The following is a 22,961-nucleotide window of genomic DNA, read 5'->3' on the forward strand; positions in this document are numbered from 1 at the left end:
AACTCTTCTGCCTGGACTGAGCTACCTTCTCTTCGGACTCTTTAATCAAATCCGGTCCAAACAACTGACGGTCTCCAACTTCATCCCACATTAATGGTGTCCTGCACCTCCTTCCATACAAGGCTTCGAAGGTGCCATCTTCAAACTGGCTTGGTAGCTGTTCTTGTATGAGAACTCTGCGTAAGGCAAATTATCATCCCAACGAGATCCATAATCTAGCGCACAAGCTCTCAACATGTCCTCCATAATCTGATTGACTCTCTCGGTCTGTCCATCGGTCTGCGGATGAAATGTTGTACTGAACTCAAGTCTGGTTCCCAAAGTCTGGTGCAGCTGGTGCCAAAACTTTGAAGTAAACTGGGTCCCTCTATCTGATACGATGGTCCTCGAAACTCCATGCAGACATACGATCCTGGTCATATATATCTTGGCCAACTTCGCAGTCGTATAAGTGGTTTTCACTAGGATAAAGTGAGCTACTTTGGTCAGACGATCCACTACTATCCAAATAGAATCATATCCCGATCGGGTCCTTGGTAATCCGGTGATAAAATATATGCCAAGCTTGTCCCACTTCCATCAGGTATCGGCATAAGCTGCAGTAATCCTGCTGGCTTCTGATGTTCTGCCTTCACTCTCTGACATACATCACATACGACTACATACTCGGCAATATCTTTCTTCATACCAGTCCACCAGAAACGCTCCTTCAAATCCAAATACACCTTGGTGTTTCCGGGGTGTATCGAGTATGGCGAGTCATGAGCTTCCTGAAGTATCAACTTTCTGATCTCTGCATTATTGCGCACATAAACACGGTCCTCAAACCACAAGTTGTTGTGCTCATCCTCACGAAAACCTTTGGCTTTTCCTTTACTCATCCTCTCCTTTATCTCAGCAATCTCTTTGTCATCCTTCTGAGCTTCTCGAATCATTCCCAATAATGTTGACTGTACTTCCAATGCTGCAACAAAACATCTAGGGACTATCTCCAAATGAAGCTCCCTGAGATCCTCGGCTAACTCCTTCGGTAATCCTCCGCTTACGAGGGTATTTGTGACGCCCCCGATTCAATCGTACACTAATCATGCACGCAAACGTGTACGATCAAGATCAGGGACTCACGGGAAGATATCACAACACAACTCTAAAACATAAATAAGTCATACAAGCATCATAATACAAGCCAGGGGCCTCGAGGGCTCGAATACAAGTGCTCGATCATAGACGAGTCAGCAGAACCAACAAATCTGAGTACAGACATAAGTTAAACAAGTTTGCCTTAAGAAGGCTAGCACAAACTGGGATACAGATCAAAAGAGGCGCGGGCCTCCTGCCTGGGTCGTCGTCAGCGGCCTGCACGTAGTAGTAGGCACCTCCAGTGTAGTAGGAGTCGTCGTCGACGGTGGCGTCTGGCTCCTAGGCTCCGGCATCTGGTTGCGACAACCAGGTAGAAGGGAAAGGGGGAACAGACGGAGAAAAGCAGCCATGAGTACTCATCCAAAGTACTCGCAAGCAAGGAGCTACACTACATATGCATGGGTATATGTGTAAAGGGCCATATCAGTGGACTGAACTGCAGAATTCCAGAATAAGTGGGGGATAGCTAATCCTGTCGAAGACTACGCTTCAGGCCACCTCCATCTTGCAGCATGTAGAAGAGAGTAGATGGTAAGTTCACCAAATAGCATCGCGCATAAACCTACCCGGCGATCCCCTCCTCGTCGCCCTGTTAGAGAGCGACCACCGGGTTATATCTGGCACTTGGAAGGGTGTGTTTTATTAAGTATCTGGTTCTAGTTGTCATAAGGTCAAGGTACAACTCCGGGTCGTCCTTTTACCGAGGGACACGGCTATTCGAATAGATACACTTCCCTGTAGGGGTGCACCACATAACCCAACACGCTCGATCCCATTTGGCCGGACACACTTTCCTGGGTCATGCCCGGCCTCGGAAGATCAACACGTCGCAGCCCTACCTAGGCACAACAGAGAGGTCAGCACACCGGTCTAAATCCTATGGCGCAGGGGTCTGGGCCCATCGCCCATTACACACCTGCACGTTGCGTGGGTGGCCAGAAGCAGAACTAGCCCCCTTAATACAAGAGCAGGCTTACGTTCCAATCCGGCGCGCGCCGCTTAGTCGCTGACGTCACGAAGGCTTCGGCTGATACCACGACGTCGAGTGCCCATAACTGTTCCCGCGTAGTTGGTTAGTGCGTATAGGCCAGTGGCCAGACTCAGATCAAATACCAAGATCTCGTTAAGCGTGTTATTTTGAAGTAACCGCGAACGCCGACCAGGGCCAGGCCCACCTCTCTCCTAGGTGGTCTCAACCTACCCTGTCACTCCGCCACAAAGATCCACTCGCGTGTACTCCTACGAGCCGACCCGACTTTAGTCACCACAGGTATCATATATTATGTATATAAGTATATACCCGTGATCACCTTCCGAGTGATCACGGCCCGATAGTATAGCAAGGCAGACGGACAAGAATGTAGGGCCACAGATGGATATACTAGCATCCTATACTAAGCATGTAGGATTGCACGTAAAGGTAACAACAGTAGTAGCAAGGACAGGCTATGCATCAGGATAGGATAAACGGAAAGCCGTAACTGGCTACACTACTCTAATGCAAGCAGTATAGAGAAGAATAGGCGATATCTGGTGATCAAGGGGGGGGGGCTTGCCTGGAAGCTCTGCCGAGGAGGGGTCGTCAACACCGTAGTCGTACTGGGTAGCAGCGGCGTCGGTGTCGGTGTCTAGCGAGAGAAGAGGCGGAAGAAACAATAAATACAATGCAAACAAATGCATGACGATGCATGACATGACAAAGCGTGATGCTGGTGTGCCCAAGCGCGGTAGTAGGTGATACCGGCGAAGGGGGGAAACATCCGGGAAAGTATTCCCGGTGTTTTGCGTTTTCGGACAGATGAACCGAAGGGGGAAAGTTGCATGTTCGATATGCTAGGGGTGTGTGGCGGACGAATGGGCTGCGTATCCGGATTCGTCTCGTCGTTCTGAGCAACTTTCATGTACAAAGTTTTTTCATCCAGGTCAGGAATTATTTTGTATTAATTTTTAAAGGTTTAATTCATTTTTACAATTAACAGAATTAGTTTAATCAGAATATGTAATTATGATGTCAGCATGATGTCAGGGTGATGTCAGTAGTCAACTAGTCAGTTGACCTAGTCAAACTGACGTGTGGGTCCCATTCGTAATAGGCTCAGAGTAATTAAGCAAGGTTAATTAGTTTTAACTAAAAGATTAGATTAACTAATTTTAATTAGTTTAGTTAAACCGAATTAATTAAGTTAATTAATAATTTTATTATATATTTATTCATTTCTTTATTAATTATCAATAATTTATTTTTTATATTTTTTTATAAAAACATTCTGGGGCTGGTGGGCCCGGGCTGTCATAGGCCCATGGCCTAACGGGTTCAGGCGCTCGGGTGCGGGTGTCACCCGAGCAGGCGCTGGGCAGCGGGCGCCGTTGCGGGCGAGGCGCCCATTGGGTGGACCCGAGGCGACGGGGCAACGCTCAGAGGAGCAACACGGGAGGGGAGCGCCGCGGGGCGACGCGCATCAGGCGTAGGCACGTGGGGCAGAGGAGGCGCATGTGGTCTAGCACTGCACGCGGCGGGGCGGCTGCTTTGCAAGCCACGGCGCGAGCGCGCGCGTCGGGGCTGTGCAGCGGGCAGGGGAAGCGGAGGGTGATGCCTGCAGTAGTGGGGAGGCGCGGGCGCGGCGAGCTGCTGCGTCTAGGGAGTGACGGGCGTGAGCCGGGCAAGCCCAGTGCGCGGGCGGAGCGCGACACACGTGCACGGGCATCGGGACGACCATGGTGAGCGCGAGGACGCGGGAGAGAGAGAGGAGAAGAGAGGGGTTGGGGTCCTCACGGTCGAGTAGAGACCGGGGGTGACGAGGCTCGAGGGAGGCCGTCGGGGAGGAGGACGGGGATGCGTGCGTCGACGGAGTCGAGGCGGAGGAGCTCCGGGTGGCGGCGAGAAGGGACGGCGGGGTCGTCCTCGGGCGCTGGGGACGGCGGCAAGCCACGGTTCCTCGGGCGAGGTGGGGCTCCGACGCGGTAAGGGATCGGGCGCGGGGTGCTCGACGACGATGGAGAACGAGAGGGAGTGGGGGGTCGTGCGGGGCGACGGGGATGGGTGTCGTGGGTTCGTTCCCCCGATCCAGATCGTGGAGGAGAGGGGGATCGTGGGTGGGGAAGTGGGGATTTAGGGTTACGGGGGAGGGAGAGGTGGCCTTGTAGGCCAGAGAGGGGGGTGCGGCTGGGCCGGTTGGCTAGCTGGGCCGCACGGCCAACTGGGCCAAGGCCCAGTCGGGAGGGGGGTTGTTTTCCTTTTATTCTTTTGTTTTCTTTTTATTTTAGTAATTTTGCTTTATTGTTTTATCTTTATGCTCATTTTATTTTTGTTTTACAAAATATATACAGAAGCACCTAAATTAGACTAGTTTTATCACTGCCACAAAAAGTCCACACCTAATTAAAATAGTTTAATACTCTATAAATTATGAAAGGCATTTAGTTAAATGTTTAAGCTACTGTTTTATTTATTTTACAGCCTTTAAACACTTTATCAAAGTTTGGTTTCTCCGCCACAATTACCTATGCAATATTTGGATTACTCCGAACATTTTAGTTTTAATATTTCAAAACTTTTATTGTTTGCCTCTATTTTGAATTTGAATTTGAATCGGTTTCGAACTAACGCGAGATTAGCGACAGTAACGGAGGTGACGTGGCGTTATTAGCAGAGGTTCCTGTAGCTTGATTATCCGGGCGTCACAATTCTCCTCCACTACAAGAAATCTCGTCCCGAGATTTAAGAGGTAGAGAAGGGGGGGGGGAGGTCTAGTTACGAAATTCTAACGGATCTTCTTGAAGAAGTTAATCCCTTTTGTTGATGTCTTCAATTCTTTATTCCAGTGCATCATGATGAAGTTATCGTCCTTTCTTCGGGAACTCCATCGAACTTACGAATAGGTAAGGGGGTATTCCGGAAGAACGGGCCACTATAGTGCTGCTTATCTGGTAGACAACATCAGCGAAGGTGGCGGAAAGTAACTCTCGATTTGAATTTTAAGACATTATCGAGAGCAAAGTAAGAAGGTGCAAAATAGAAGTGTCAAGCGCATAGGCAATCGTTCGTCGCCTGGAACGAAGTGTGAAAGGAATTCAGGGCAATGGGAATAAGTATTGCGTCTGATACCAGAATAGATCACTAGGCAGGTGGCTCGTGAATTACATATGAAGTCAAGCGCGAGGAATAACTTTGGCAACAGGGTGTACAGGAGAGTCAGGTTTCGATCCTATGGAACTGTGGGTTATGGGCCCACCATGTGGGTTAAAAGTAGAAAGTGCGGTGACATCTTGCACGGTTATGATAGCAAGGCATGTCAGAGAATAACCTGTCGGTTATGTCGGCAACAACATCGGTACCAAGGGCGAGGGACGAAGAGAACGATTTTCCTGCTCGTTGAAACGAGGCGGACCAATAGGCAAAGTTCTCATCCATCGGTGGTTACCGGAATGTCATCAACAATAGTAACAGGGTCTTGCTGACAGAATTGTACACCGAGGTGTTTACATAAGCAGGAGAATATTACTGCTTAGACCATATAGATCACAAGAAAGGTTAAACCAAATAATGGACAGGAAAATATGATTATCAGATATTTCAGGGGTATATCCTTCCCAATGATAAGCAGAGCATGATATCCATGACAGGATATAATGTAGAAAACCCTTTAGGCAAGGGGAGAGAAATTTCATGACAATACCCATGCAACGGTGTTAGGATAAATGATAAAGAAAATTTAGCATTGTGCTTCAAATGCTCTTATTGAAAATCGGATTACCACAGACATGCTTCGAGATAGCATTGACATGGTCATCAATTAAGGTTCAGAATTTGGATGCACAAAGGATCCATCAGGAACAACTTGTAGAATAAGTTTTACAATTTCCTCATGGAAGAATGGATAACCTTGCTGAAAAGGAAACTATAACAATAGTCCTCCAATCAGGTGTGCCAGGCATGACATCACCTTATCGGGTCATATAAGACCAACGTTATAACTCTTGGATAAATGTTCCAACCATCATATCTGACCGAGATTCAGATCTGATTGGTGTCAGGATACCTCAGACTCAGGATGTCTGAGAAGAAAGGTACAACAGAAATTGACGGAATGACATTGTAAGATTCTCGGGAATGAACTATGGAAGCGAGTTCCGAAACAAGAGTTCATCAGTAAACCAAGGAGAGGATGAGGAGGTGGCTGATGGACTCAGCAACAATTCATCGAGAATTGCAAAGGATGGATTTCCACAATTATGTGAACAAGGGGATAGCATTTGTCAGATCAAATGATATAGTGAGATATGCTCGAGGAAAACATACCCAATTAAACATCAGTTGAAAGGTGCAGCCGAAATATGGGCTTATGTAGCATGACTGATGTTAGAATGGTGATTCGATAACCAATGCACAAAGAATGAAACTATCGTTCATTATCTTACAAGCAATAAGGTTGCTAGTAATTTTGGATTCACACATCATAGTTAAATGGCTGGTATCCTGGTTAGAATCAACACGGGGACCAAGATATGAATGGAGATGGTGAGAAGTATTACTATATCAAGAATTCTTAAGAGGTGGTGAAATTCACACAACCTTCTTGACATAAAAGATGGTAATACTCCAAGGTAGAACATAACATAAGTTGGATAGCAAGGATCTCAAGGTACAACACAAAACACAAACAAGTTTGTGTTAGAGGGAAGGCAATAAAGTGGCCGATGATAACACACCTCATCAAGGGCAAGGATGGTATTTCTCTTGATGAATCCGGTTGATATCCTGGAAGAGCTCATAAGGTTGATGATGATCACGACACATTTGTTGAGAGATTTCATGAAGATGTAATCAATCAGCGACGACATCAAGTCAAAGGAATGATGAAGCGAAAGGTTATTGGAACCACGACACAAACTCGAAATCAAGCTTGCTGTTCAAGGCGAAATGATATGATGAGGAAAATTTACATAAGCTCAGCTCATCGTCAAAAATTGTGCTCCGAGAAGATGGACCAGGTAGCATAGTTAAAAGTTTACAAGATAATGATATAGCCGATCAGGTTAGGAATGACTTGAAGGATTAATAAACTCGTAAGCAACGAAAATTACTTGGAGTTATTGATTCGGAGTGCGGAACCGATTCACTTATCGGTGTTTTGAGTTGACCAACAACCCAGCACCCATGAAGTGACAGCGACCGGGAAAGGTAGTACTTCATCAAAAATTCATAACCTTTCATTCACTTCTCGCCTTTGGCCTTGCCTGGATGGTAGTGCAGCTTCATATCATAATCCTTTATAAGCTCCAACCATCTCCTTTGCCTGAGATTCAGCTCCTTCTGTGTGAAAATGTACTTCAAACTCTTATGATCCGTGTACACATCACAATGATTTCCAATAAGAAAATGTCTCCAGGTCTTGAGTGCATTCACTACGGCTGCTAACTCCAAATCATGCGTGGCATAATTCAACTCATGTGGTCGAAGCTGTCGTGAGGCATATGAAACAATTCTTCCATCTTGCATAAGTACACCTCCAAGTCCTAAGCGAGAAGCGTCGCAATACACTTGGAAATCCTTGTGTATATCCGGCAGAATCAGTACTGGGGCTGTAACCAAACATTTCTTCAACTCCTGGAAACTTGCCTCACATTCATCTGTCCATTTGAATTTGATGTCCTTCTTCAACAACTCCGTCATGGGCATCGCAATCTTAGAGAAATTCTCAAGGAATCTCCGGTAGTATCCCGCGAGTCCAAGAAAACTGCGGATCTCTCCTACTGAGGTGGGTGCTAGCCAATCAGTGACGGAGTGAACCTTGGTAGGGTCTACTGCTATACCTTCTCCTGATATAACATGTCCAAGAAATCCAACTTCTTTCAACCAAAACTCGCATTTGTTGAACTTGGCATATAACTGAGTTCCCTGAGCTTCTCGAGAACTAAACGCAAATGCTCCTTGTATTCCTCTTCATTCTTCGAGTATACCAAGATAGCTTCAATGAACACCATGAAAAACTTATCCAAGAACTCCATGAACACCTTATTCATCATACTCATGAAATAGGCAGGGGCATTAGTCAATCCAAATGACATAACCTTGTACTCATATAGCCCGTACCTTGTGGTGAAAGCTGTCTTAGGTATATCCTGTTCTCGAACCTTCAGCTGGTGGTATCCTGATCGTAGATCAATCTTGGAGAAGTCATATTATCTCCTCCCATATATTTTTAATATGAAATATTTTTGGAGAGAAAAATAATTAAAACCCAAAATGATCCTTGTTTTGATATTTTGAGAAAATTCAAATATGAAAACGGTGAAATACCCAACTCTCTCCGTGGGTCCTTGAGTTGCTTAGAATTTCGAGGATCGCAAAGCAAAATGCAAATAAAATATGATATGCATATGATGACCTATGTATAACATTCCAAATTGAAAATTTGGGATGTTACAAACCTACCCCCCTTAAGATAAATCTCGCCCTCGAGATTCGGTTTGGCTAGAAAATAGGTGTGGGTGGTCTTTGCGTAGATCTTCCTCTCGTTCCCAGGTGGCTTCATCCTCGGTATGGTGGCTCCACTGAACTTTGCAAAACTTGATAACCTTATTGCGTGTGACTCGGCTGGCAAACTCGAGAATCTTGACTGGTTTCTCCTCATAGGTCAGATCACTATCCAACTGAATTGCTTCCAGGGGCACTGTATCTCTTAGAGGAATATCGGCCATCTCAGCACGACACTTCTTTAACTGGGAAACGTGAAGCACATCATGAACTCCTGACAGTCCTTCGGGTAACTCCAACTTGTAGGCCACCTCTCCCATACGCTCCAAGACTCGGTATGGTCACAAATCTCGGGGCTAACTTTTCCTTAACTCCAAACCGTTTAACTCCTCGCAGAGGTGACACACGAAGATATGCTCTGTCTCCGATTTCATGGACTACCTCGTTGCGTTTTGAGTCTGCATAACTCTTCTGCCTGGACTGAGCTACCTTCAGTCTATCTCGAATCAACTTAACCTTCTCTTCGGACTCTTTAACCAAATCCGGTCCAAACAACTAACGGTCTCCAACTTCATCCCACACTAACAGTGTCATGCACCTCCTTCCATACAAGGCTTCGAAGGGTGACATCTTTAAACTGGTTTGGTAGTTATTGTTGTATGAGAACTCTGCGTAAGGCAAATTATCATCCCAACTAGATCCATAATCTCACCCGCAAAAAAAAAACTAGATCCATAATCTAGCACAAGCTCTTAACATGTCCTCTAGAATCTGATTGACTCCCTCGGTCTCTCCATCGGTCTGCGGATGAAATGTTGTACTGAACTCTAGTCTGGTTCCCAAAGTCTGGTGCAGTTGGTGCCAAAACTTCGAAGTAAACTGGGTCCCCCTATCTGATACGATGGTCCTCAGAACTCCATGCAGACATACGATCCTGATCATATATATCTTGGCCAACTTCGCACTCGTATAAATGGTTTTCACTGGGATAAAGTGAGCTACCAGTGAAGCAAGCACGATCGAGCGAACGAATGGGCTTGGCTAGTAGTGTGGCGCGCTCGTGCTGGGCCGATCCATGATGACCAGGTGCGTGTGCGCCATTTCGTTCCATGGCGCAGAAGGCTCTTGGTGCTGTGAGCCAAGCTGATGCACGCTGCGGTCCATTCGAACAGAAGAGCCGATCACCGCTGAGCTGTGCACCTGCCGCGTCGGCCGCCGCTCCCTTTCCCCTCGCGCGCTCTAGAGTCCACACCGCCCAACGGTCACCGCGCTCCCGGCCCTGACTTCTCTTCCTGCCGCAGACGGGTACACGCACACGGCATACACGCGTGAGAGCTGAGGGCACGACGAGACCCATCATGTGGGTGCCGTTAAACTCCCATGATCCCACCCTACCCCTCGAAGTCGAACCCAGCCATCTCTCGGCTCGCCGTGCCCTCCGCCGATGCGCCGAGTGCCGTGTCGTGCCGCCCGTAGGAGCCATGATTGGCCGACACCAGTGCCTGGAGCGTTTGCCGTACCCCGCGACGAAACATCGGGCAATCATGGGAGAGGCCAGATGAAGCTCTCCCCTTCACGCCACAACTGTGATGAGCATGCGCTAGCTGCATGGGTATATCGTGTATGTCGCGTGCGCAAACACACCAACGAGCCTCCCACCGGTAAACATTGGCACGCAAGCAGCACGCGAAGCCCGTGCCATTGATTGAGAATTAAAAAGATTTGAAACGCACGAACAGGTACAGAGACCAACCAAGTAGGAGTATAATTGTATTATAATTCTCGTCTGGTTCGTCCAGGATTGGAGTAACCAAGAGGAGGGAAATGAGCAGCAAATCTTCTGAAAGTTGTAATGCCGAAGCTAAATTATATTTCAAAAAAAAAAAAACTCCTGTCCAGACCCCAGCTAAGCCAATGGTGTAACCAGCTTTGAAGTTTGAACTAGTTTGACTAGTAGTAACTAAATGGAGTATATCGAGCTGGGCATGCAGGTGGTCTCTTTGACCTGAGCAGCTGTCGTCGATGAGGAGTAGCTGTCCTACTGCTGCCAGTAGTAAAGAGTTTCAGTTACTGGACAGCCGAGTACTGACTGGATCTCAATCAGGCGGCCGCCGGGAAGAGGCAGTCCGGGCATCGGACGAGGCCGCTCGCGTTGCAGGCGGCGCAGGTGAGGACGCCGTCCTCGTCGCTCTGTTTCTTGCCGCTCCCGTCGTCGCTGTGCTTCTTCCGGCTCCCGTCGCAGCTGCCGCAGGGCACGTGGCGCTCGTCGCCGCAGCGGCCGCAGGGGGGATGGGCCGGGCCGGGGGATATCGGGGCCGCGACGATGCGGTTGAGCTCGCCGCACTCGTGGAGGCGCTGGACCTCCTCGACGCCACCGAGGTGCCGGCCGTCCACGAAGACCTGCGGGAGGGCCAGGCCCAGGCGGGGCGGCAGGAGCGCGGCGAACTCCGCCACGAAGGCGTTGTCCACGGCCAGGTCGCGCTCGTCGACGGTGGCGCCGATCCCCCGCAGGATGAAGCGCACGGTGTAGCAGTCCTCGTAGGTGCGGCGGACGACGCGGAGGGAGGTGGAGTAGAGCACGACGTGCACCTCTAGCTCCCGGGCGGTGGCGTGCGCCGAGGCCGACTTGAGGGCGCGGAGGAGGCGGAGGGCGGAGGCCGCGACGCGGAGGCGGTGGAAGACGCGCGGCGGGCGGGGGTGCTCCGGGCGGACCAGCGACGGGATGTCCTTGAGGGAGGGGAAGTGGGAGGCGATGGAGAAGCGCCGGGTGGTGGCGGCAGCGGCGACGAGCGCGGTGGGTGGGGAGGATTTGGAACTGGAAGCGCGCGTCTTCACCCAAGAAGGCCACATGGCCATGGGGGCTACGAGGACGGAGGGGACGGAAGCGGCGGGGTTTTGTCTGCGCTTTGCCTTGTGGCCGGCCTCGTTCGTTTGGGGTGGGTTTTATGGGGCGCGGTTTGAAAACCCAGCCTATTTAAACATGTCACTTTTTTCAGGGATTTGCCAAGAATTTTAGGAAACATCACCTCACAAACTTTCAATTTACCATAACACAAAAGAATTCGATAAGATACACAATTTTTTCCTGACAAGTATATATTTTATATTTTACATGTGTTTTGGACTATAACACAAAATAGGCGGTCGTGCTTAGATTTTGTGAGATCGCGATGACACGCCAGGCATCCCCGCTTCGATAACCCAAGAAACGCATTAAACTTGAGTGCGCTATATCCAAATAATTACAAATTTAGTATTGGAAGGAGACCTCGAAATCTCCGCCACCATTAAAATGTACCCACTATCTACATGAATGGAGCGTTAATGCGGTGACCACATTTGGATGCGCATAAAGACTTTCGAATTCCGATATTACGCGGAGGGTAAAATAGTCCAGAGTCATTACCTTCCTTAGCTGGAAAATTAAATTTTATTCCAATTATTGGTTTGCGCCACGTGATTATCGTGTTCGCTTCCGAAGCCTTACCATTGACACTCGTCATCAAAGGAAAATAAACCTTTGATTGAATTGTGACGACTCTTTTTCAGTTTGTTGTGGCCTATTCAACGTGTCTTTTGTGGGCTTTTTCTGTCTGGGGCTTGGACTTCAATCCCGCGGACTTTGGATTGGTTTCTCTTTTCTTTGTTTGGTAATCGTGCCTTTGAGTCGTGTAAATAAACCCGGTGTTCAGTTTACTAACCATCATTTTTCGATACTCTTCTTCTTTCATCTCTTGGTTGCAATGGAAGCAAAGGAATTGGGCGATTTTTGTGTGGAGGTTTCTTCAATCGGCCATGTGACCAAAGGAAGGTTGTTGCATGTACTTCCCTATTTTCTTGATCCGTGATTTGAGTTTTCCTTAGTTATGGCTTTTTTTTTGTATGGACATGTTCACATTTTTTATTCGAGGTAGTAAAGTCATGGTATTATTTTAGCATTTTTTTGTTGTTGGAAAATTAACCGATGTACTGTTTCTCATGCGTATTTTGGTAGTGCGAAGCAGCATGCTCCATAAGGTTTTTGTTTCCTGCATTCCTGGGATTCGTTCTAGTTTAATTTATTCACATGTTTCATATGTGTGTTTACACTGATGGCTTTCACTCTTTTTTTAGAACATGATGGCTTGCACTCTGTGTACTAGGGTTGATAGCCCACCCCCACCCCCAAAGTCTGTGAAGGAATGTCTTTTAGGATGATTCCCACAACGATTGCAAAGAATCTATGATAGGTTAAACTTCTTCATTGTATGCTTATATTTGATCAACGTTTAGTTGTTTTGAACTGTGTCAGTGTCGTACATTGATTTTATGTGTGGAAATTTTTTAGCATGATAATAGCGTCACTGATTATAACATTTTGTTCAGGCCATGCATGGTTTACCTTTTGTTGCTGTTATCCTTTTCATGGTTTCTTTAGGGAATTAATTATCATTTCATGATTGATCAGGTACCTTGTATTGATTGTTTTATTATTTCCATCATCTTTGCCTTTCTTTTCACGTGTAAAGTTTTGATGGAAGTTAATAATCATTTGTTGTAATTGCAGTTAGGATGATTAAGTTATTTTATTTATTTTTCCCAAGTATTCCTGCATCAAATGGAACACTTTATTAACTTGACCATGAGGCGTGAAACCGTTCTTATTTGCACTAAGCATGGTATGCTATCAAGATAACAAAAATATAAATGCTCAGATGGATATTCTAACATTAGATCAAGAAATTTAAATTAATAGTATCTTTATTTATTTTTCTATAACTATTGCACATTCTATATCATTTCACGGTCATGTGAGAGATCAATTTATTATTCTTACTAGGAACAACACGTAAAAATGCATTTTAGGAACGCAATGAACATGATTTTGTTGGAAATTTGCCATAGAGGGAATAATAATTGTATTATCTATTTTCACATTTATAATTAGATGTTTACACTCTATGCTAAACTGACATGGTTCTTCAATATGTGATTCAAAGGAAAACCCATAAGCACGTGTAGAGTTATAAACGGTAACACCTGATTTCTGGTCTCGCCTCTAGGACTAGCTCAAGTGTTGCATTCTGGTTATGTTTTCCAGATCATAGGCATAACTTAAGTGTAACAAGGATGCCGACAACCTTGAGAGTGTGATGTTAGAAGAACGATCATATTGAATTGACCCAACTTGTTTGTTATACTTAGAGATTGTCAGGACCCCGATCCTATGCCACACCAATCTAGCAAGTAACACCTCATATCACTTTGCGGCCTCACGCATGGTATTCCCACGGGTGTCGCCTTACCAGGCCCGGGACCGTTTGCGCTTTTTGGCTCATGTATATGATAGTGTTGTTAGCATCCATATGACAAAGAACCCGGGCTGACATGGCTAGTCATGAACCCAAAGTGGCGCTAACTTACAGGGACAGGCATACATGACCCAGCAACGAACGTGTCGGTCATCAGCGAGTGAGTCCGGGCTGTAGCAGCTGGGCTAACAGGACTCTGGAGAATCCGGGCTGTAGCAGGCTAGCAGGACTCCGGTAGACACTGCGTGACATTTCCCCGAAGGGACAGACACAGGAAGGAAGAAGGACACATGTCGGCCAGCCTAAGTGTTGCGGAGCAGTAGCAAGCTACCAGGGCTCAGTGGAAGCACTAGGAGACATTTCCCGGTAAGAGAGGCTACCAAGAATAAACAACTAGATAGTCAGATCCCACACATACCAAGCATTTCAATAACATACACACAGTATGCTCGTTATGTGCAAATACAACATGGCTCTACAACTCAAGTACTTTATTCAATAGGCTCCGAGGAGCGAGATATTACAGACATGGGTCTCGTGACCCAACATTCAGAGCATACAAGTCAAAGCACAAGCGGAAGCTTAACATGTCTGGGTACAGACATCTATAAATGAAAAAGGCTGAGAAGTCTGACTATCTACCAGATCCTGTCAAGGGCACAAGATCGTAGCTGAGGTAACAAGCTAAACGTCGAAGTCCACGCGGAACTACTAGTGAGACTGGAGTCTCTCAGCAAAAACATAAATTAAGCAAACGTGAGTACAAATGTACCCAACAAGACTTACATCAGAACTAACTACATATGCATCATTATCAACAAAGGGGATGGTGGGGTTTAACTGCAGCAAGCCAGCTTTGACTCGGTGGCTATCCTGAACTACGACTGCAAGCATCTCTTTTGAGGTGGCGCACACGAGTCCACATATTCACCATATCAATAAATCACTATGGATCCGCTCCCGTCTCCCTACGAGAAGGCCATCCATAGCACTCACGCTTATCTTGCGCATTTTAGAGTATCCACTTTCACTTGTCTATGAACTGTATAGGCAACCCAGAGGTCCTTTACCGCGGACGCGGCTATTCGAATAGATTGTTTATAACCCTGCAGGGGTGTACTTCTTCATACATGTTTCCACCACTTAGCGTCTGCACACGACATGTGCTCGGCAGACTTCAAGCGAAAGCCAACATGGGTGTAGACCACGACCTACCTAAACACTCAAGTCTCTAGTCCAGGTTTATCGCCTATTCAGGTTCCATCCGCGGGGAGTCCGGCCGAAGTTTCCACATACGGCCCCGAATGATGTGTGCAGGGTTCCCGAGAGACCAAACGGGCGCCCGGTACACCGTGCCACGTGCCTACCGCATCACAGCCCACCCGTCGGGTCAGCGCTGCGCACGGCCTCCAGCATACTAGAAACACTAGAAACTACTTGCAACTCCTGGAGAGAGGACTAGGGTGGTTAAGAAGTCGAGCGGGGTCATATTTCAGGGCCCAATGCATGGTAGTAGCTTTTCATGGATCACAAACACAGAACTCAGTTCCTGGGGACGGCTTCAATGAGACAACCCACCATGTACTCCTACATGGCCTCTCACCGCTACCTTTACCAAAACGTGTTCACACACTTAACTCACACACAGTAGGACATGTTCATCACCATGCTGATTCATCCCCGATAAATCAGTCCCGACTCAACTCTAAGCAGTAGCAGGCATGACAAACAAGCATGAATGAGTAAGCACATCAGGGCTCAAACAACTCCTACTCATGCTAGTGGGTTTCATCTATTTACTGTGGCAATGACAAGTCATGCAGAGGATAAGGGGTTCAACTACCGCAGCAAGTAGCAGATGAATCGTTGTTGTCCTAATGCAGTAAAAGAGAGCAGAAGCGAGAGAGTGGGATTGTATCGGAATGAACAAGGGGGTTTTGCTTGCCTGGCAGTTCTGAAGATAGTATAGCTCTTCATCGGTGTCATTGATCAGATCGTCGGAACACGTCTACTGAGAGGGGACAAATACCGACAACAGAGAAGGAAACACAATCAATGCAATGCACAATATGATGCATGATCATGACATGCCAATATGCTGTGATTTGAGCTAATGCAACTAGCAACAGATTAAATGGAGTTGGTTTGAATCCAAGATTCAAATTCAAACTCCATATGTGGATATTCAAATGCCATTTATATGATTTGTCCTAAACAATAGCTATAAGTTGTTCTAACATGCATGAAAATGGTACAGATGGATAGATTGGATTGTTATGATCATTTTTCATATATGATTTGTTTCATTTGGAGTTATGGTTGAATTTCTATGAATTTTAGAAGTTTTGGGCATTTTCTGGAATTTCCTGGATTATTTTAAATCCAGAAAATGACTTATTGCGTCAGCACTGCGTCACTATGACGTCATCTGGTCAACGGGGCCGGTCCAGGTCAAACCTGACCAGTGGGGCCCACTGGTCAGTGACACAGAGCTAAACAGTGGTTAGCTATTAAACTAAGCAGAGGCTTAATTAGAACGTGGGGCCTAGTGTCAGTGGCACAGGGCGGTGATTAGTGGCTAAGTAAGCCAGCCACGTCAGCCGGCGGCGGACTAGCCGCCGGCGACCTCAACAGACGGAGGAGGCACGCCGGAATCGCTACTCCGGCGAGGGTTTGGTGCGCGGGAGGGCTCTACGGGTTCCTGGCGTTGTGGCGCTTCTAGTGGTGGTGACAGGTGGTGCCGGGGTGGCCGAAAAGTGGCCGGCGACGAGCTTTAGCGGCGGCGGGGCTCGGTGAGGTGTGGCGTTGCGGCTAGAGCTCACAGGCGAGGGGTCTGAGCAAGGCAGCGACGAGGAGAGGCGCTCCAGAGCACGCCTGTTGCAGGGGAGCAACGAGCGGAGCAAGGGGAGCACGCGAGCTGCGGCCATGGCGGAGCAGAGCTTCGGCCGGAGGTGGAGCCGTGGCTAGGAAGCGTGGAGAGCCGGGGAAGAGGGGTAGTCGACGGAGGAGCTCACAGTGATCACGAGGAGGGGTTCGGCTTGCTCCTGGATGACCTGGGGTAGACGAATCGGCCGGCGGCATCTCGGATGCCCGAGGTTGAAGAAGATAGCAGTGACGGTGGAGTAGGCCTCCCGGCGGGGTGTAGCTCGATGTAGAGGGGGAGGGCATCGAGGCGGAGCCTCTGGACTGCTCAAGGGGACGAGGGAGAGGCCATGGCCGTGGTGGTGCTAGTCGGCGGCGGCAGGCGCGTTCGGTGACGAGAGGGAGGGAGAGCAGAGGAGGGGAATGAGCTCGGGGGGGGGGGGAGGGAGTGTGAGAGATCCAGGGGTCGCGTGGCGTCGCTAGACGCGAGGGGGAAGCGGGAGGTGGCAAGCAGGAGCTGGCACAGCTCGGCCGTGTGCTCTCCGCGCGGCCGCCTCGCCTTCTGGCAGAAGGTTGAAGAAGGCGCTGCGCTGGCTGGGCTGCATAGTGTTGGGCCGGCTGGGCACCAGGTAAGTTGGCCCAGGTAGGTCTTCTCCTTTTTCTGTTTCCCTATTTCTTTCTATTTTCTATTTTTTGTAATTTTTTTTGACTTCATTAAAATGCCAGGGCATTTCCAAAAATCATGAAACTGCTCAATGGCACTGTTTGGAATATTTACAACAGCAAACATTTTAGTTTGTGATTATTTGAGCATTTAAAATAGTTTATAACATTTAAATGCCCAAATGCAAATATCATAAGATTTAATCCAGTGACCCAAATTGTCCTAGAAAAATGTGCAGTATTTTGGGTAGAGGTTCAAGACCAATCCAAAAATGATGAACATTTTGTGAAGGCATTTGGATTCATCGAGACAATTTTCAGTTGAAACTGTTATTTCCAAAGGGGGTGCTAGAACTAGTTGCGGTTGTACCTGTACTGCAGGAATAAGAAAACTCGCTATTTACTCAGTTTATTTTCCATAATAAGTTATGTAGGAGAGATGGTCGAGCGGTTCAAGGCGTAGCATTGGAACTGAGGGTTTTGTTAATCCCCATTCCAAATTTCCATAGAATTTAAACATCAGGCATTGGAGATTATGCAATGACAGGCTAGACTAAGCTAGGGCCGTGACAACTCACCCCCACTAAACAAGAATCTCGTCCCGAGATTCAAGCGTAGGGCAAGATGGAAGGGGGAAACGCAAACTAACACAATCTTCAAGATCCAGGTTGCACTTCATAAGAATGTTGATTCGATCACCATCATTGTCTTGATGTCTTGCTTTGAGAACTCCATCTAACATGACAATGGAAGGAAAGGAAAACTCTAGAATGACCGATCGCCTCAAAGATCGAACAACTCAGGATCAACTCACGGGGTGAGTCATTGAAACATCTCTCGAGCTGAGACACGAAGCATACATCTAGAGGGATGGAGTGAAACAGATGACGGAGGTTCTAGGTAGACAACAATTCCACACTGAAGAAGGTTGTGAACGGTTGTCAACGTAGCGAGGAGTTGAGTTGCCATGATACCATAACGGGGCACCTCAGGAAAAATGACTCGTAGAATTTTTACCTTAAGTGGAAAAAAGAATTACTTTTGATATAGAGATCATTGAGACTCTCTATACCAGCCTAGGGCTAATCTTGAGAGATCGTTTGGAGGAGCTCGGTAGAATGGCATACTCAGACTAGTTTGGATGATGTGGATTACCTTGTTGAAGACAACACAAGGAGTGATGTTGCTTATCACCGGAAATAGACTGGACCCAAGGTAGAATGGCACAATGATGGTGCAAGCTGGGGAAAAAATGCAAATGCTAGGAATGATTCTAGTAACTGGGGAGAAGCTCAACAGTAGAGAGTGAATCCGCTGTTTGAAAGGTTATAGCATAACCGAGGGAACTGAGAGCAATCCCAGTTAGTGTCGGTGATAACACCTAGTGCTTGTGCGTGCTCTCAAGAACTTGAGCATTTCCATATTCATCAAGATTTTACCAATAACCGTGTCGAGGACCCTGGTAACACAACATACCACCATGTTGAATAGTGATGGATGATGCAGATGCAAAGGAAGATAACACTTTCTCAGATTTCACCTTAGCGGGGCCAAGGGGATAAGATCTGGGTGATTGACCGAGAGACATTTAGCACTCCGCTTCTAATGTTCTCCTTGATGTGCTGGCGTAACCCATTTATTGATATGGTTTGGTATCTAGAACATCAAGTAACAGGTCGGACTTCGGGAACACAAAAATCAATAAGGGGCAACTAGGGAGTAAATCCTACGAAATCCTTATGGGGAGGTGGTAAACTTCCTCGATCAGGACACTACAATAATAGGTCTTCCGGCTGGGTGTGTTGGCCACGACATCCACTTTACCGGTTATCGAGAGACCAATATTATAGTTCTTGGGAAATGTTTGAACCATCATATCTGCCTGAGATTCAGATCTAGTTGGTGTCAGAATATTCCAGACTCATCAAGTCTAGAGAGAAAAATTAAAGTTTGCAACACAAATCGACGAGATGACGTTGCGAGATTCTCGAAAAATGGACTACGGTAGTAAGCTCCAAAACATGAGCTGGTCCTGCTACAACATGTGAACACGTTGTCCGAGACAAGCATGACCACATAGTAGTCTTATAATAAAACACTACCGGGTTCTGATTGGAAACCATCATTAAAATAACGAAGTCTTGTGCATGTCCGTCTGGGCCCTTTAGGATTAGCACTTGAACTTCTTATCCTTGAACAACTCAATCAGTGGCTTGGTGTGCTACGGAGTTCATATGGAACGAAGATGATCAATCTATCAGACCATAAAATACTTCACACTTGCATGACTGACTTGGGATGATTCCAGAGGAAGCAAAACAGGCTTTCTCGAATTCACGGCGGCAACTTGCACCAAATGCACGTGAATTAGAGGAAGTCTCTTCTTTCATCCGAACATATGGTTCATGAGCTAGCATGAAGAGATGCTTTCAAAAGTTTCCAACACTATCTTAATGTTCAACACGAATCATGGAGGAGATAAGGATGTTGTCGATGGGCTCAACAACAATTCATCCAGGTTTCCATGGGGATGGAATTCCACAACTATGTGAACAAGGTGATAGCATTGGCCAGACCAAAGGATATAATGGTGTATTCTCGGGGAATCAACCACGAGTAAGACAACATTACGAATATCGTTGGTTCTGATTTGATTTGACGATATCCCATACTCAAATCAAAGGTTTGGGTAAGACAATAGATCCAACAATTGACCATGAGGATCAATCAATGAAGACATCATCTTTCTTCAACACACATGCACAAGAATACCCCTTTGGGATGAACTAAGCCAGACAAGCTTTTTATCTTCCAACTCTCCAAGTCGTTGTTCAGCTTAACCAACTAGCTCAGGGGTACCCAACATAGATTCTTGGAGAAAGGGTGGTTTACAAGGAAACCAACATGATCACGAACTTAACATAGCGGTCAAGTGCCGACCTGGTGATACTTCCGAGAAGACATACGGAAAATCACGAACCACCGACATGTTACTAAGCTCGAGAACAATCTTGCTTTTCAGGGCAAGACGATATGATCAATAGAGCGAGGGATTGACACAATCCTAACTCATTGATCGGAGAGTGCACCGGAAAAGGGACTAGGTAGCACGATCAATCTCAGAATGGTGATTCAATAACCAACATGCTAAAAATGAAATTATTGTCCTTTAACTACCAAGCAACAGAGTTGCGAAGAGTATTGATTTCACACATCACAGTTCACTTGTCGGCATTCCGGTTGTGACAACACGGAGCCGAGGAATGAGCAATGACGGCGAGAAGTATCGTTGTATCAAGAGTTCATAGGATAGTGTGCAATTCCTATGATATACATGTTATAAAAGATGGTAATACTCCAAGGTGGAACAGACCAGAAGCTGGATTAGCAATTTGATCTGCGGAACACAACCGCTTTGACCCAATCCTGGATATGGATGAGGTACTGGAGTTTGTTTCTCCTAGTCATTTTGGAATAGGATGGCTTGACGGACCACAAGATTAATAGGCATCGATGAACGAATGCACGCATACACTTGACTGTCAATAGATAGACGAGGGTCAGAAGACAACTAAAGAGGAACAACTCAAGGAACATATAACTTTCTGAGTTGTGGATGCATAGATTAGTATGTCGAACCAAGTTCAACATTTCCTCCGGATAACCCATGCAGAAGGGTGGAACTGGCAGAGTAACAGCGTAGAATCGAGAACCCGTCAAGAGCACTCTGGTGGTGATCTTCCGGTTCAACGATGAACTTCTGCCATAAACAGTTCTTGGTAATTAGAAGAATGATATACCATGGACCTCGAGGACTATCGCAAGGTTACTAATATCCTAAAGGAACTAGCAAACACTATCAACATGAAGTAAGTAGGGTGAATCTTGGTTTGAAAACCCAGGAATAGAATGCCTACTAACTAAATGGCATCACGGGATGCTTTCGAGAATGATGGCCAGAATCATCACACTGAAGACAAGACATGGCTAGATTACTAGATGATCCCTTAACACACCTAGGGTCATAATAATAGCTCCAAGCCTCCAACATACATGTTGAGGCAATGGAGTACCTCAACTCACTGGTTAGTGTGGTTGATCTGGCAGAAAGAAACATCGGAAACGGAAAGAAGGGATTTGCAAATGCATCAGACTGTTTAGAAACCTGGGATGACTCGGACAGCATAATGGCTATAAATGCTCAAAGGATTTGAGACATCCTGCAAAAATGGTGGCATAACCACTCAGAAGCACAATATGAAGATTCTGAGACCAACTATGAACACATGGATGTAGTAGAGACTGCACTGAGATTTGAATCCATCAATCCTGTAAATCTACGGGTTAGTAACACGTGATCCTGATAGAAAGAAAAGATAGCCTAGTTCCTTAACCCCATAGGAAGGATAAGATGACTCGGATCAGAAGGCATATGGTAAAGGAGTAAAAAGAGCCTTGCGTTCCATCCCACAATCAATTCCCTTATATAACTAAAGAATTTCTAGACTCAACTTCGACCAGTTTGGCTTGGTAATCCTACAGGCAGTCAGGCTCTTATACCAAAGCTGTCAGGACCCCGATCCTATGCCACACCGATCTAGCAAGTAACACCTCATATCACTTTACGGCCTCATGCATGGTATTCCCATGGGTGTCGCCTTACCAGGCCCGGGACCGTTTGCGCCTTTTGGCTCACGTATATGATAGTGTTGCTAGCATCCATATGACAAAGAACCCGGGCTGACATGGCTAGTCGTGAACCCAAAGTGGCGCTAACTTACAGGGACAGGCATACATGACCCAGCAACGAACGTGTCGGTCATCAGCGAGTGAATCCGGGCTGTAGCAGCTAGGCTAACAGGACTCCGGAGAATCTGGGCTGTAGCAGGCTAGCAGGACTCCGGTAGACACTGCGTGACATTTCCCCGAAGGGACAGACACAGGAATGAAGAAGGACACATGCCGTCCAGCGTAAGTGTTCCGGAGCAGTAGCAAGCTACCAGGGCTTAGTGGAAGCACTAGGAGACATTTCCCGATAAGAGAGGCTACCAAGAATAAACAACTAGATAGTCAGATCCCACACATACCAAGCATTTCAATAACATACACACAATATGCTCGTTATGTGCAAATACAACATGGCATCACAACATGGCTCTACAACTCAAGTACTTTATTCAATAGGCTCCGAGGAGCGAGATATTACAAACATGGGTCTCGTGACCCAACATTCAGAGCATACAAGTCAAAGCACAAGTGGAAGCTTAACATGTCTGGGTACAAACATCTATAAATGAAAAAGGCTGAGAAGCCTGACTATCTACCAGATCCTGCCGAGGGCACAAGATCGTAGCTGAGGTAACAAGCTAAACGTCGAAGTCCACGCGGAACTACTAGTGAGACTGGAGTCTCTCTGCAAAAACATAAATTAAGCAAACGTGAGTACAAATGTACCCAGCAAGACTTACATCAGAACTAACTACATATGCATCACTATCAACAAAGGGGATGGTGGGGTTTAACTGCAG

General features: G+C 46.7%; 1 protein-coding gene across 1 annotated transcript; it reads right to left on the reverse strand.

The window, feature by feature from the left end:
* Nucleotides 1–10,363: 10,363 nt before the first annotated feature.
* On the reverse strand, nucleotides 10,364–11,516 carry LOC123170938 (uncharacterized protein At5g39865). Its single transcript, XM_044588642.1, has one exon. It carries the CDS (start codon nucleotides 11,471–11,473, stop codon nucleotides 10,718–10,720), a length of 756 nt encoding a protein of 251 aa, XP_044444577.1. The 5' UTR covers nucleotides 11,474–11,516; the 3' UTR covers nucleotides 10,364–10,717.
* Between the last annotated feature and the right edge of the window lie 11,445 nt (nucleotides 11,517–22,961).

Source organism: Triticum aestivum, chromosome 1D (genome assembly GCF_018294505.1).
Source record: "Triticum aestivum cultivar Chinese Spring chromosome 1D, IWGSC CS RefSeq v2.1, whole genome shotgun sequence".
NCBI lineage: Eukaryota > Viridiplantae > Streptophyta > Magnoliopsida > Poales > Poaceae > Triticum > Triticum aestivum.

Bases quoted from the DNA above. Each gene is read 5' to 3' on its own strand.
- LOC123170938 (XM_044588642.1), bottom strand. From the start codon at position 11,473: ATGGCCATGTGGCCTTCTTGGGTGAAGACGCGCGCTTCCAGTTCCAAA.